General features: G+C 47.8%; 1 protein-coding gene across 1 annotated transcript; it reads left to right on the plus strand.

Annotated features, from left to right (window-relative positions):
- The first annotated feature begins 2,440 nt into the window (after positions 1–2,440).
- LOC115457846 (cornifelin homolog) lies at positions 2,441–16,193 on the plus strand. The gene is made up of 4 exons (XM_030187498.1): positions 2,441–2,568; positions 12,310–12,427; positions 12,531–12,685; positions 15,421–16,193. The coding sequence occupies exons 2-4, from the start codon at positions 12,316–12,318 to the stop codon at positions 15,568–15,570; spliced, it is 417 nt and encodes a 138-aa protein (XP_030043358.1). The 5' UTR covers positions 2,441–2,568; positions 12,310–12,315; the 3' UTR covers positions 15,571–16,193.
- The last annotated feature ends 232 nt before the right edge of the window (positions 16,194–16,425 follow it).

Below are 16,425 nucleotides of genomic sequence, written 5' to 3' on the forward strand. Positions count from 1 at the left end.
CTGAAAAATTGATTCACCTCCACCTGTTCCACACCACTCCGGATTTTGTAGACCTCAATCATTTCCCCCCTCAGCCTTCTCTTTTCCAAGCTGAAAAGCCCTAACCTCTTTAGCCTTTCCTCGTATGGGAGCAGTTTCATCCCCTCTATCATTTTGGTTGCTCTTCTTTGAACCTTTTGTAATTCCTCTATATTTGTTTTGAGATACGTCGACCAGAATTGAATATAACACTCAAGGTGAGGTCATGCCATGGAGCGATACAGGGGCGTTATAATATTTTTGGTCTTATTTTGCTTCCCTCCAATGGCGTACCAAGGGGGGGGCGGTGGGGGCGGTCCACCCCGGGTGCACGCCGCTGGGGGGGTGCCACGGCGCGCGCCTGTCAGCTGAGTTCGCTAACTTCGCTGCAGCTCCCTCTGCCCCGGAACAGGTTACTTCCTGTTCCGGCCAGGGCAGAGGGAGCTCCAGCGAAGTTAGCGAACTCAGCTGACAGGCACGCGCCGCGGCACCCCCCCTCCAGCGGCGTGCACCCGGGGGGGGGCGTCATTTCGCCGGAGGGGGGCCGCGCTGCACCCGGGGGGGGGGGGCTCATCGGCACTCCGCCCCGGGTGTCATGCCAGCTAGGATCGCCACTGCTTCCCTCTCCTAATAATTCCTAGCATCCTGTTTACTTTTTTGGCCGCCATCACACACTGGGCAGAAGATTTCAGCGTATTGTCTACAATGACATCGAGTTCTTTTTCTTACTGTAAGTGCTGACTCCTAAAGTGGACCCTAGCATCAGATAACTATGACTCAAATTATTCTTCCCAATGTGCATCACTTTGCATTTGTCCACATTAAATTTCATCTGCCATTTGGATGCCCAGTCTTTCAGTCTCCCAAAGTCCCCCTGCAATTTTTCACAATCCGCATGCGTCTTGACAACTTTGAATTGTTTTGTATCATCTGCAAATTTAATCACCTCACTCTGTGGTTCGGATTTCCAGATCATTTAGAAAGAAAGAGACAGAAAGAGAGAGAGAGAGAAAGACGGAGAGAGTAAGAAAGAGAGAAAGACAAAGAGAGACATGGAGAGAGAGTAAGAAAGAGAGAGACAAAGAAAGAGACAGAGAGAGAGAGAAAGGTGGAGAGAGTAAGAAAGAGAGAGAGAGGAGGAGAGTAAGAAAGACAGAAAGATAAAGAGAGAGACAGGGAGAAAGAGAGAGAGAGAGCGAGAAAGAAAGAAAAAAGAAAGAGACAGAGAGATAAGGACAGAAAGAGAGAGAAAAAGACATGGAGAGAGAGGAAGAGAGAGAGCGAGAAAGAAAGAGAGACAGAAACAGAGAGAGAGAGAAAGACGGAGAGTAAGAAAGAGAGAAAGACAAAGAGAGACATGGAGAGAGAGTAAGAAAGAGAGAGAGAAAAAGACATGGAGAGAGAGGAAGAGAGAGAGCGAGAAAGAAAGAGAGACAGAAACAGAGAGAGAGAGAAAGACGGAGAGAGTAAGAAAGAGAGAAAGACAAAGAGAGACATGGAGAGAGAGTAAGAAAGAGAGAGAGAGAAAGGTGGAGAGAGTAAGAAAGAGAGGAGGAGAGTAAGAAAGACAGAAAGATAAAGAGAGACAGGGAGAGAGAGAAAGAGAGCAAGAAAGAAAGAAAAAAGAAAGAGAGAGAAAGACAGAGAGAGATAAGGACAGAAACAGAGAGAGAGAGAAAGATGGAGAGAGTAAGAAAGAGAGAAAGATGGAGAGAGTTTGAGAGAAAGAAAGAGAAAGACAAAAAGAGACATGGAGAAGAGAGTAAGAGAGAGAGAGAGAGAAAGAAAGAGACAGAGAGAAAGATGGAGAGAGTAAGAAAGAGAGAAAGACGGAGAGAGAGTGAGAGAAAGAAAGAGAAAGACAAAAAGAGACATGGAGAAGAGAGTAAGAGAGAGAGAGAGAAAGATGGAGAGAGTAAGAAAGAGAGAAAGACAGAGAGAAAGAAAGAGAAAGACAAAAAGAGACATGGAGAAGAGAGTAAGAGAGAGAGAGAGAGAAAGAAAGAGACAGAGAGAAAGATGGAGAGAGTAAGAAAGAGAGAAAGACGGAGAGAGAGTGAGAGAAAGAAAGAGAAAGACAAAAAGAGACATGGAGAAGAGAGTAAGAGAGAGAGAGAAAGAAAGAGACAGAGAGAAAGATGGAGAGAGTAAGAAAGAGAGAAAGACGGAGAGAGAGTGAGAGAAAGACAAAAGACATGGAGAAGAGAGTAAGAGAGAGAGAGAGAGAAAGAAAGAGACAGAGAGAAAGATGGAGAGAGTAAGAAAGAGAGAGAGAAAGACAGAGAGAGAGAGAGAGAGAGATAAGGACAGAAAGAGAGAGAGAGAGAGCATTCAGTTGGTGAGGAGGGCAGTGCTCTCTCTGTGTGTGGGCAGTCATGAGTGATGCTGGGTTAGGGAGGTCCCTTCTCAGATGCTCAGGGTGAGTGCAAAAACAGAAGTCAGGAAATAGATAGGCAGAGAAAAAACTGAAGAGGTGATTACAACTCTCTCCTGACTTCTGTCTCATTCTCTCCAACGCTAGACTTACGAGAATAAAGGAACTCCAGTGAGGTGAGTGTGTGTGGATGAGTGAGAGGGTGAAAAAGCGGGGGAGGGGGGGGCTATACCTCAATTATAACCCCCACCCAAGGCAGATCAGCACTGTCTTTGAAGAAGATTTGGGGGTAGGAAGATAGAAATACCATAATTATGAAATGTATCAATTACCTGAGATGTTTGGAGAATGGAAATGGACAGTTGGGTACCAGGGTGAATTAGGACCTTGGCAAAAATGGTTGGCACCTTTGCTTCGCGACTTGATACCAAAGAGGTTGGGAGCGAGTAGATGCAGAGGGCTTTTATCCTCTTATTGGTATAAATCTGTATTTAAATTAAATTAAATAATGAAATGGCAATGGATGGAGAAAGTAAGTTACCGAAGGCAGAATTAGAGGCAACACACAGACTCCGCCTATGAGACTGGTCAGCACTTTTGACCAATTACAAAACCCTTAATAAATATCATCCCTCCCCCCCTCCCCTGTTCCAGTTTGTGGCAGGCTTTCCTTATCATATGGGCTTTGCCCTGGCAGGGGAGAAACCAGCCTCAGCTCAGGGTAGTGTTGAAGATGGCCTGAGCACCATTTCCCCCCACCCCCAAAATTATATCATATCTGTCTCCTGCATTAGCTCTTCCGTTTCAGGAAACTTTATTGACATGACGTGTTGTCAAATGAATGGATGAAGTGGTTAAAATAGATGGAGAAAGAAATAAAAACCAAACAAACCCAAAACAAGATCATGGTAATAAATCAGAATTACAGGCAGATAAAGGACAATTTTCTGGTTCTGGTGCTTTGGTCCATGGTCTGGTCTGATGGCAGGGGCAAGATCAAAAGCTGAGTAACATTAAGTAATATATACAATATCATGATTTGAGGAAAGAAAGATCACGATTGAGTATTATATATATATATTTTATTATATAGAAGTGGAGTTTTTTTTAAGACCGAGGATTATAACGGAGTCCGAGGAATGCTGGCGTTTGAGCACATTGAGCACAGTATCGCCATGCAGGGCCTGCTGAGGTCTTTTTCTCCACTTTGAATTAATTGAAGTGAAAATAAGAAAGAAAAGATAAAAAGAATGGATACCACATTGTATATTGATTAAGTGTTGAAGAGAGTTCAGCTCATCATTGACGTTATAGTGCAGAATTTTGCTGAAATTGTGTCCAGTACTTCTTGTATTTACTGATGGCAGGATACAACATCTTTCATTGCTAAAGACTGCTGGTTCTTCTCTTTCCCCATGATAAGGCTTGAAGCTGGGACTTGCACCCCTCTGTCCAGTACCCCCATCCCTCACTAGACCTTTTCCAATATTCAGAATAAACAGCACAATTCAACAGAAGTATGGTAAATAGAATTGGCCGCAACTTTGCTTTTATTAAACAAGTTTAACTTTTCAAAATTCAAAACACAAATTTCTGCGTTATCTTAGAATATTTAACAATTCACTAAATCTTCCACCCTTTCCACCCCGCCTTGATAGCAATAGCAAGATCAAGGGGAAAATGTGGTCCTCCATGCCTTACCTAATCCAGATCATCTGACCCTCCTTCACTGAGCTTACCACTAAGCACTCATCGCCTGATGAGCTGCTGCCCCATAGCTCAGACATCCCCCCTCACCCCCCCAAGCTGCAATATTAGCCATGCCCCTCAGACCCCTGCCGTAAAATCCTCTCCCTTCGGGCTCCCAGCGCCTTCAGGGAGGTTAGGCAGGCCTTAAATAGTTCTGCCTCCCAGAGCCTTCTTACCCAGTTCCCAGGAGAGAGACCAGGTGGGGAATTCTTATTTTCAAAGATGCTTTCCCTGCCCAAATCTTCTTCTCTTCTTCCCTCCCCCTCCTGCCCACTCCCACTCCTTCTACCTACAGCCCTTCCCCCCTGACCTTCCAGGATTTCTCCAGCCCAAGGTTCAAGTTGCACATCGAGATGGGCTCTCGTGCATTTATGGATTGGACAGGGGTATTTTTTCTTTGTTTTTTTTGGAAAATGTGCTTCTCTTCTGTCTTTGTATTTTGTACAGTACAGGAGGAAATGCATTTCCGTTTGCACTGGGTCTGGCTTCTTGGAGGGGGGGGGGGCTCCAGTTCAGGGTTTTGCTCTGCAAGTTCCTATTTCTAGTTTGTTCAGGCTCTTTGGATAATTCGAAGGGCAAGCTGTATTAACCTCAGATCCCATCACTTGAGCTTAAATAGTTCTTTATGGTTAACATTTCCTGAAATTACTGAACAGGAGGTACCTATGCCATTACCTAAATCAGCCAAAGGGAGTTTTGCTTTAGATCCATGTCCTGGTTTCTGGTTAAAGCGCTCTACTGATAGTATGGTATCCTGGCTAACTGAACTGGTGGCCAATTTCTTACATCGGGAGGGTTATCCCTCGCAGGGCCGCCGAGAGACTGAGACGGACCTGGGACAGGGCCACTCCCCCCCCCCCCCCCCCCCCCCAGGATCACTGCCACTGCTGCCCCCCCCCCACCCCAACCGTCCACCCGCCGGAACTGCAACTTTGGCTGGCGGGGATCTTGAGGCTCCGCCAACAGAAGTCTTCCTCCAGGTAGCATTGCTCTTTCCTCTGCCGGCTGCCGCATTGCCTGCCCCTGCGGCTGCTTTTCTCTCAGGTCGGTTTCAAAACTGAGTATGCGCGGCCTGAGGGCCCAGCAGCCACTAATGCAAGGGGGAAACCTGGTGCCGGAGTTTTCTCTCTCCTGCTCTCCTTTTGGGATGCGATCACCCGGGTCCCGTCAGGATAGAGTTACCATAGGTCCGGATTTACCCGGACATGTCCGGGCAACCGGGCGGGTTTTGCCAATCTGCCTGTTTGCCCGGATTTCTGGACGGCCCGCCCACCAGCCTGCCCGTTTGTCCAGAAATCCGGACAAACAGGCAGATTGTTAGCCTCCCCTCCCCTTACTTACTACTGCCCTGGTGATCTAGTGACCTCTTCCGCCTTCAGGGCAGGAAAGAGCCCCCTCTTTCCTGCCCGGAGCGCTGTCCTGCATGCATCCCTCCTGTTGCTGATCTCGGCGCCAATTCAAAATGGCCACCAAGAGTTGAAGTGACCTCGCGAGACTTCAACTCTCAGTGGCCATTTTGAATCGGCGCTGAGATCAGCAACAAGAAGGATGCATGCAGGACAGCGCTCCGGGCAGGAAAGAGGGGGCTCTTTCCTGCCCTGAAGGCGGAAGAGGTCACTAGATCACCAGGGCAGTAGTAAGTAAGGGGAGGGGGGAGTGACGGGGTGTGTGACAGGGGGGAGGGGAAAATGTGACGGGCGGAGCGAGGGCTTGAAAGGGGGCGTGATGGGGTGTGTGGTGGGGGCGGGGCATGTGTCCTCCTTTTCGGGGGATAAAATATGGTAACCCTACATCAGGAGCAGAGAGAGACCCCAGCGCCGGGTCCCCCTTGGCGGCCCTGATCCCTCACAACCAAGGTCCACTGTACTAAATGTGATATAGCCGGTTAGTGCCAACATTCAGCGCTGATTTTAATACCAGTCCTACCTTTAACTGCTAGGAAATTAACCGGTTAAGTTCCGGCAGCCAAAAATGAACCCGGAAATCCAATGCCGATCGCCAGATGCAGTGCGGCATTGAATATCCAAGTTCAAGGTGTCGCGTTCGTGAGTCCTTGTGCCCAAACGGAGCATCGGGACGAAGACTCGCACCTGCGCTCTGTAGGGCAGCCAAGCAACCCCGAGGCTTCACCTGTAATGACCACTGTTCCCTGAGGGTTGAGCCCTCAGGTGCAGGCAGCCGATAGGACTTCAGGACATGAACAGGGGTCAGATGGCAGCCGACAGCAGGCAGAGAGAAATCTGAGTTCAAGTGGCGCGCCAAGGCAGGTGGAAGCCAACAGCGAGAAGCCCGGGTTCAGGCAAGTGTCAGGTCAAACAGCAAGCAGAGAGTAATCTGGATACAAGCAGAGGACAGGCAGAAAGCAGAGAGTAGTCTGGATTCGACTAGAAATCAGGTCAGGCAGCAAGCAGACAGTAGACTGGATTCAAAGCAAGGTCAGGTCGAGCAGCAAGCAGAGGGTAGTCTGGATTCAAGCAGAGGTCAGGTCAGGCAGCTGGAGGGAGGCGGATCTAGGTTGTGGGAGTCCAATCCCGGTAGCCAGAGGCGGAGCAAGACCTTCCGCGCTCCCGGGCCCCGTACCCGGAAAAGAAGGAGTCACCAGAGCGCCGGCGCTGCCAATATGGCCAGCGCTCCACTGCAGGAACCAGGACGCCCCCCCGGGGCGCGACCAGCGCTCCCAGGCGGGGACGAGGAACGCGGCTGCAGGAACGTCGGCCCAGCTACGAGGGCTGACGCCCAACGCTCTCCTCCACGGAGGTGGAGACGAGCGGAGCCGGCGAGGAGCGCAACACAGAGCGGGGCAGGTGAGGAACGTGACACAAGGCCAACAGTGGGCTTTAACCGCACTGCCCACCACCTGAATATCGGCCCCTCAGTCTTTATAGAACATGGGGGGAATTCTCTAAATGGTGCTCGAAATTTGGCACCGGAAAATATCGTATCCCTTTTTTGAATAGCGCTTGGTACCCATGCATACGTCCAACTCTTGGCACCAGCGTTAGACCAACCTGAAACCCTGGTGTAAATCCCAGCGTCAAGAAGACCCATCATTCTATAACACTGTGCTCAACTTTTCGGAATGCCCCTGACCCGCCTGTGCCCCTGCCATGGCCACGCCCCCTCTTGGGTTGCACGCTGTGGGATTTAGACATCCAGTGTTATATAATAGTGCGTAGCCAGATATGAGTGCAAATCCTAATTGGTGCCAATTAATGTCAATAATTGGTTGTTAGCATAACAAAAGATATAGTGGAATTAGAAAAGGTGCAGAGAAGGGCGACGAAAATGATAAAGGGGATGGGACGACTTCCATGTCTCCACTACTATGAAGAAGGACCACCTCTGCTCATCTCCAATCCCGTAGAACATCTCCCATCTCCAAGTATCTGTTAAATAAATCCTTAAGAGTTCCCAGCAGAATTCCTCTAAGTTCCTTCAATGTTCTTGGCCGTATCCCATCTGGCCCCGTGGCTTTGTCTACTTTAGTGTTTCAAGTTGTTTATAAACACTTTCTCCTTTTTTTCCGTAACCAGTGCGATGTCTATTCCATTCCCATATACAGTGGTGGAAATAAGTATTTGATCCCTTGCTGATTTTGTAAGTTTGCCCACTGACAAAGACATGAACAGCCCATAATTGAAGGGTAGGTTATTGGTAACAGTGAGAGATAGCACATCACAAATTAAATCCGGAAAATCACATTGTGGAAAGTATATGAATTTATTTGCATTCTGCAGAGGGAAATAAGTATTTGATCCCCCACCAACCAGTAAGAGATCTGGCCCCTACAGACCAGGTAGATGCTCCAAATCAACTCGTTACCTGCATGACAGACAGCTGTCGGCAATGGTCACCTGTATGAAAGCCACCTGTCCACAGACTCAGTGAATCAGTCAGACTCTAACCTCTACAAATGGCCAAGAGCAAGGAGCTGTCTAAGGATGTCAGGGACAAGATCATACACCTGCACAAGGCTGGAATGGGCTACAAAACCATCAGTAAGACGCTGGGCGAGAAGGAGACAACTGTTGGTGCCATAGTAAGAAAATGGAAGAAGTACAAAATGACTGTCAATCGACAAAGATCTGGGGCTCCACGCAAAATCTCACCTCGTGGGGTATCCTTGATCATGAGGAAGGTTAGAAATCAGCCTACAACTACAAGGGGGGAACTTGTCAATGATCTCAAGGCAGCTGGGACCACTGTCACCACGAAAACCATTGGTAACACATTACGACATAACGGATTGCAATCCTGCAGTGCCCGCAAGGTCCCCCTGCTCCGGAAGGCACATGTGACGGCCCGTCTGAAGTTTGCCAGTGAACACCTGGATGATGCCGAGAGTGATTGGGAGAAGGTGCTGTGGTCAGATGAGACAAAAATTGAGCTCTTTGGCATGAACTCAACTCGCCGTGTTTGGAGGAAGAGAAATGCTGCCTATGACCCAAAGAACACCGTCCCCACTGTCAAGCATGGAGGTGGAAATGTTATGTTTTGGGGTGTTTCTCTGCTAAGGGCACAGGACTACTTCACCGCATCAATGGGAGAATGGATGGGGCCATGTACCGTACAATTCTGAGTGACAACCTCCTTCCCTCCGCCAGGGCCTTAAAAATGGGTCGTGGCTGGGTCTTCCAGCACGACAATGACCCAAAACATACAGCCAAGGCAACAAAGGAGTGGCTCAGGAAGAAGCACATTAGGGTCATGGAGTGGCCTAGCCAGTCACCAGACCTTAATCCCATTGAAAACTTATGGAGGGAGCTGAAGCTGCGAGTTGCCAAGCGACAGCCCAGAACTCTTAATGATTTAGAGATGATCTGCAAAGAGGAGTGGACCAAAATTCCTCCTGACATGTGTGCAAACCTCATCATCAACTACAGAAGACGTCTGACCGCTGTGCTTGCCAACAAGGGTTTTGCCACCAAGTATTAGGTCTTGTTTGCCAGAGGGATTAAATACTTATTTCCCTCTGCAGAATGCAAATAAATTCATATACTTTCCACAATGTGATTTTCCAGATTTAATTTGTGATGTGCTATCTCTCACTGTTACCAATAACCTACCCTTCAATTATGGGCTGCTCATGTCTTTGTCAGTGGGCAAACTTACAAAATCAGCAAGGGATCAAATACTTATTTCCACCACTGTACCTTTGGCAGCCAACTGCAGTCCTTCTCCAGGATTTTCCTCCGTGAACACGGAACGGAAGTATTTGTTTAGCACGTTCGCTTTTTCTTCATCACTCTCCACATAGCGCCAGTCAGCAGCTTTCAGTCTTACACTTCCATTTCTAGCCTTCCTCTTTTCTCCAAGATATCTGAAAAAGTCTTGTCTCCTCTCTGAACATAAATAGCCATTTTTTTTCTTCTGTCTGTGCTTTTGCTGTCTTTTCCCCTTTGCTACTTTGAGGTTTACCCTACTACTACTACTTAGCATTTCTATAGCGCTGCCAGGGTTACGCAGCGCTGTACAAGTTTAAACACGGGGAGGGACAGTCCCTGCTCAAGAGAGCTTACAATCTAACCAGTAATCTTTGCATCGGGAATGGCAAGTGAAATGCAAAATGCTGAGAAGGAAGGCAAAGAGAGACTCTGAAAAGAAGATTGTGTTGGAGGGAAAAAACACACAGTAAAAACTTTTTCTAGGTATATTATAACCAAGAAGTCAGTAAAAGAATCATTTATTTATTTATTAGGATTTATTTATCGCCTTTTTGAAGGAATTCACTCAAGGCGGTGTACAGTAAGAATAGATCAAGCATGAGCAACAGGCAATTAGAGCAGTAAAAATATTCGAACAACAATACAAAGTATGGCATGGTATACTACTTGCAATGACAATACAATATGTATTAGAAAATTATAATTGGTAGTGAGGGATAAGGCAAAGTTGTAACATATAGATGAGTAAGAAAGTAAGAAGAATTTGAAAGTAAGGTGATTGATTTGAAGAAAGTTGCACAAGAGGTCAGAGAGATGGTTAAATATTATCTCAGGGTAGGAGTGGATAAACATGTCCCGCTGCAGTATGTGCAGCCCGAATCAATCCTTGTATGTGTGAGTGAGACTAACAAGTTAGTTACTTCTTCCTTTAAAGGCTTGGTTGAAGAGCCAAGCTTTCACCTGCTTCCTGAAGTAGAGGTAGTCTTGTGTTAAGCAGAGCCTTTCAGGCAATGCATGCCAGAGTGTGGGGGCTACTCCGGAGAAGGTTCGCTTGCGGGTATCACATCGTGTAATTTGTTTTGGAGAGGGTGTAGTTAGTGAAAGTCCTTGGGAGGACCTTAGTGTCCTTGGCGGTGTGTGGAGGATCATCCTATTCTTCAGATACTCAGGGCCATTTCCTTTTAGAGCCTTGAAGATCAGACATAGAGTTTTAAATTTCGCCCTGTATTGTACTGGTAGCCAATGAAATTTTTGCAAAAGTGATGTGATGTGGTCACGTCGCTTGCAACCTTCTATGAGTCTTGCTGCTGCATTCTGAATCAACTGGAGCTGGTGCAGGCCCTTTGTAGTCAGACCATTGTATAGTGCATTGCAGTAATCCAGTCTTGATGTTACCATGACGTGCACAACTGGGATAAGATTTACCTTCTCAATATAAGGAGAGAGACAGCGTAGCTGTCACAAATAGTAGAAGCAGCTCTTGAAGGTTAGACTGCTAGATGACCGAGGAGTAAAAGGGGCACTCAGGGAAGACAAGGCCATAGCGAAGAGATTAAATTAATTCTTTGCTTCAGTCTTCACCAAGAAAGATTTGGGAGAGATATCAGTGCCAGAAATGGTATTCAAAACTGATGAGTCAGAGAAACAAACAAATCTCTGTAAACCTGGAAGATGTAATGGGGCAATTTGATAAATTGAAGAGTAGCAAATTGCCTGCACCGGATGGTATTCATCCCAGAGTACTGACAGAATTGAAAAATGAACTTGAAGAACTATTGCTTGTAATATGTACTACTACTACTACTACTATTTGACATTTCTAAGGCGCGACTAGGGTTACGCAGCACTGTACAATGAGGCTCATTTTCAAAGCACTTAGCCTCCCAAAGTTCCATAGAAACCTATGGAACTTAGCCTCCCAAAGTGCTTTGAAAATATGCCTCAATATAACATAGAAGGACAGTCCCTGCTCTGAGAGCTTACAATCTAATGGACAAATGTACAATCAAGTAGTGGCAGTCAAATTGGGGCAGTCTAGGTTCCTTGAGAGGTATCAGGTTAGGTGCCGAAGGCAACATTGAAGAGGTGAGCTTTGAGCAAGGATTTGAAGATGGGTAGGGAGGGGGCTTGGCGTAGGGCCTCAGGAAGTTGATTCCACGCATAGGGTGAGGCGAGGCAGAATGGGCGGAGCCTGGAGTTGGCGGTGGTGGAGAGGAGTACTGAGAGGAGGGATTTGTCCTGTGAGTGGAGGTTTCGGGCGGGAACGTAAGGGGAGATGAGGGTGGAGAGGTAATGACATAACGTCTACGAGGGCGGGGCACGGAAGGAAGGAGGAGAGGTCTGCCCTGCCGCTGCTTGCTGCGAAGTGAAAGGAGGCTTAAGGTTAGTTCCTAGGGCCCGGCCCGGTAGCGGGTGGAGGGGGGCCCGGCGACCTCGGGTGGGTGGGCGGCGGGGGGGCCCGGCAATCTCAGGTGGGCGGGCGGCGGGGGCCCGGCGATCTCGGGTGGACGGCGACCTCGGGTGGGGGGGCCCGGGGGCAGCCTTGTCCCGGGCCTGGCTCCGGCGGCCCTGTATATAGTGACCCCCACATGGAATGAAATTTGACAGCTCTTCTTCAGTTCATAAGAATCCAAAGTGGCCCCAGCTATTGTGGCCCAGGCAAACCCTTAGGCCATGAGAGAACTGGCGCTATGAGCTCCATTTGTGACACATAAAATGAGGTACCGAATTCTAGAGTTACCGCCTTAGATGGTTAAGCCCTCCGGGGTCAGGGAAATATTTTGTAATTCACCTTGAGCTACATCTGAAAAAGATGTGAATTAAATCCAGTTAAATGAATGAAATAAATAAATAACAGCACCGGCCTTTATGAAATAAGCCCCAAATCCCTGCCTAGGTAATTGCTCTCCGCGTGTCTCTGTACCGCACAGCATACCTCTGAATTATAACATAATGGAGGCGGCACCCGCGCTTTCTACATTGACCTCACTTCCTACTTTGCAGGTGGCCATGGCAACCGTGATGGTGCAGCCACAGGCCGTGACGACCCAGACGGTGACTTTGAGTTATGGGTCCGGCTGGAGCAGTGGCCTCCTGGATTGCTGTGATGACTGTGGCATTTGTGAGTATTCAGTACTGGGGTGCGGGGGATGACTCTGGGTGGGGGGGTCCACAGGACGCCCTAAATACACTAAATGGAGGGCTGGCTCTGTTTGTCTTTTCAGGTTGCTGTGCGTTCTGGTGCTTGCCCTGCTTAATGTGCAGTACTGTACATGAGTTTGGAGAGTGTATGTGCCTGCCCCTCCTGGAGAACTGTGTAGGAGTGGGATTGACCTCTCTGGCCATGCGGACTGCTGTCCGGGAGAGATACAGAATTTCAGTGAGTACAAAAAGCTTGACCTTATAGTAAACCCAGACTACAATCTACATTGGAGAAGGCTGCTCTCCTTCTCTTCCACCTGCTGGAGTCCCCCTTCTGTGCTGTATTGAAAGAGGGGCCTGCTCTTTTCCTCTCATCCCCCAGGCTTCCCCTTCTGTCTAACACTGAAAGGAGGCCCTCTCTTAGGGTTACCATACATCCGGTTTTACCCGGACATGTCCTCCTTTTGAGGACAAGGCCGGGCAACAGGGCGGGTTTGCCAGCCTTCCCGTTTGTCTGGATTTGTGGACAAGCAGGTGGGAGGGCGGGCCTAGGGGTGTCCTATCCTCTCCTCCCCTTACCTTACTGTACTGCCCTGGTGGTCTAGTGACCTCTTCAGGGCAGGAAAGAGCCCCCTCTTTCCTGCCCGCAGTGGCTGCAGACTGTCTATTGCTGCCTCCCCTGCCTGCACCGATTCAAAATGGCCACCGAGAGTTCAAGCGGCGGCCTCGTGATGCTTCTGCAGAAGCCTTGCAAGGTCCCTCTCGGCAGCCATTTTGAATCTGCGCAGGTACAGGAGGCAGCAATACACAGTACACTACAGGCAGGTTCATATACAAAATCTCTCGCTTTGAAAGTGCCTTCCCTTTATTAATCGTTACACTGGCTTCCCATCAAAGTGACAGTCACCTTCAAATTATGTAACTTCATCTTTCGAATACTGAATGGCACAGCTCCAGACTAGATGGTACCATTAATCAACTTACCTTAAACAAACGCTAACTCAAATCAGGGGCGTAGCCAGACAGCAGATTTTGGGTGGGCCTAGGCAAGAAGTGAGTGGGCACCAAATGTTCTCTCCCCCACACCAAAAAAATATCTCAGCTGGTGGGAAAATGCTTCTCCCCAGTCTCCACCTTGGTAGTCTGCAGTAGGCATGCGCTGAAAACTGAGCATGCGAAGGTGCCAGTATTGTCGAGAGTAGCATTTTCATTACCATGTGCTACTATTGGATGGGCCTGAGCCCTAAGTGGGAGGGCCTCGGCCCACCTGTGGCTACGCCACTGACTCAAATTGCCAAAAAGTGCTCTACAAAACTGTCCACTCTGCAGACCTCACTTACCTAGGAACCAAATGGTGGAACGCCTGACCACCCAAAATAAGAAATACACAGGAACATACAGCGATACCTCGGTTTTTGTCGATAAGCCGTCCGAAAAGAATCGGCGAAATCCGAAACCGACGAAAACCGAGGCAATTATTTCCACATAAATCAGTGAGCAGGAGAACGCGTGGGTCACCCTTTCTTTTCGCAAAATTAGCAGCGAGGTCACGTGGGCACGGCAACGAAATCTGAGGCAACCGATGAAATCCGAGACAAATTTGTTTGAGGAAAAAATCGACGAAAACCGAAACAGACGATAACCGAAGTCAATGAAAACCGAGGTATTACTGTACTAGATTCCGCAAAATCCTCAAATCGTTGCTATTCAAACAAACCCTCACAAAGTACAACCATATCTCAAACAACTAATTATTACCTGAATTGGTTATTACTCTATTTACCATTACCTTTCTCTTTGCCTCATGTACAATTTCTCATTCATAATAGATTTTCTAAATGTTAAACATCCATAGCTATCCCGGTATGTTTGATATTGTATTGTAAAATTGGATTCTTACAACAAATTACTCTCTTAAGCATTATTCTTTGTTATGTACCTACTACTACTACTTGACATTTATAGAGCGCTACTAGGGTTACGCAGCACTGTACATAATAACGAAGAAGGACGGTCCCTGCTCAAAGAAGCTTACAATCTAAAGAACGAAATGTCAAGTTGGGGCAGTCTAGCTTTCCTGGGTAGAGGTGTAGTGGTTAGGTGCCGAAGGCGACATTGAAGAGGTGGGCTTTAAGCAGAGATTTGAAGATGGGCAGGGAGGGGGCTTGCCGTATGTGCACGGGGAGTTTGTTCCACGCTTGGGGTGAGGCGAGGCAGAAAGGGCAGAGCCTGGAGTTGGCGGTGGTGGAGAAGGGTACTGAAAGGAGGGATTTGTCTTGAGAGCGGAGGTTACGGGTAGGAACGTAAGGGGAGATGAGGGTTGAGAGGTAAGGAGGGGCTGCAGATCGAGTACATTTGTAGGTGAGTAGCAGAAGCTTGAATTGAATGCGGTACCTGATCGGAAGCCAATGAAGCGACCTGAGGAGAGGGGTGACATGAGTGTATCGGTTCAGGCGGAAGATAAGACGTGCAGCAGAGTTCTGAACGGATTGAAGGGGGGATAGGGGGCTAAGTGGGAGACCAGTGAGGAGTAGGTTGCAGTAGTCAAGGCGAGAGGTAACAAGAGAGTGGATGAGAGTACGGGTGGTGTGCTCAGAGAAGAAAGGGCGGATTTTGCTAATGTTATAGAGGAAGAAGTGACAGGCCTTGGCCCTATACTGTTTATTGTAAGCAACGTTGAACTCAAACTTGTTTGGGATAATGTGGGATATAAATGTCACAAATGAATGAATGAATTAATTAAGGCATCTCCTGCTGCCGGAAGGGGAAGTGACTTGCTGGAGCAGCAGTGGGCAACGTTTGGTGAGCCAGGGAGTGGAAGAAAACCAAAATAGAGAGTGGAGCCAGGAGACGGACCAGGGCGGGGCTGGGGTGTGTCCCTTTGGCAGCTCTGGTCCTGGTTAGGAAGGAGGGCTTTCTCACTGTCCCACACTAGTTCAGACACTTATTAACAACCTTTCCTTGACTCCTCAGGGCTCCATATGTGCAGACTGCTGTGCCTTGTGCTTCTGTTATACCTGCTCCTGGTGCCAGATGGCGAGAGAGATCAAGAGAAAGAAGAACTTCGCCGTGGTCACATCTCAGACGACCACTGTCCCACTCATGAGTCAGGTTTACATGTAGTGGTGCTGGGCCGACGGCCGCTGTCCTTCCCCACCCTAGCAGCTTTGTATTCAACAGGATCCTTCTTGCCTCAATAATAGAAACACTCTGTCCTGGACCTGACCTGTGCTAACCGGAACACTTAGGGGCCCAATGAAGTAACCTCCGCTACCCATTAGCACAGCTGTTTACACTTGATTTTCCTGCACTAATTTTAACTCCTGAGGCAGAAAGAGAGATTAGTGTGGGAAAATCGTCATGCAACTGTTATGAGCTTGCAAAACACATGCAAAATGATGTATATTAAATTCTCCCAACGTAGAAACGGCACTTAAATCTAGCACAGTTTTTTAATTCATTTTGAATTTTTATGCCAGCTCAATGCTAGTATAAAAATGCAGCACAGGAGGCGCTAGATCCAAGTTGGCAGCATGATAGGGTGGCTGTTTTTGGAGCGCTTTTGTACTAAGTGTTGATTCTGCCTTTTACCAGTTGGTCTTTGATTGAGTATAGTCCTTTCACTCCCGCCACGTAATGTATGTAAGCAATCTTGTTAGTGCACAAATACTGATATTCAAATCCCTCATCAGTATGTATTTTTTTCAAATAATGATTTTTCAATAAAATTGGTGACCTCAGCGGTGCAACGTGCTTGTGACTTCCCACTATTGCAAGATCTGTCAACTGGAGGTCTTGTGCAAGACTTCTTGTTGACGCTAGTGCATGCACACCCATGTTCACATGCATCCAGTGCACCCTGGCCTGTTAATGCACAGTTTTTGCACAGGGTCAGTTTGCATACTGCTTGGTTATTCCATTGAGGAGCTCAATTTTTGTGTTAGGCTTGTGTTAGGAAGCTGTGCACTAAAGCATTAG

The sequence above is a fragment of the Microcaecilia unicolor genome, chromosome 14 (assembly GCF_901765095.1).
Source record: "Microcaecilia unicolor chromosome 14, aMicUni1.1, whole genome shotgun sequence".
In the NCBI taxonomy this organism is placed as follows: Eukaryota; Metazoa; Chordata; class Amphibia; order Gymnophiona; family Siphonopidae; genus Microcaecilia; species Microcaecilia unicolor.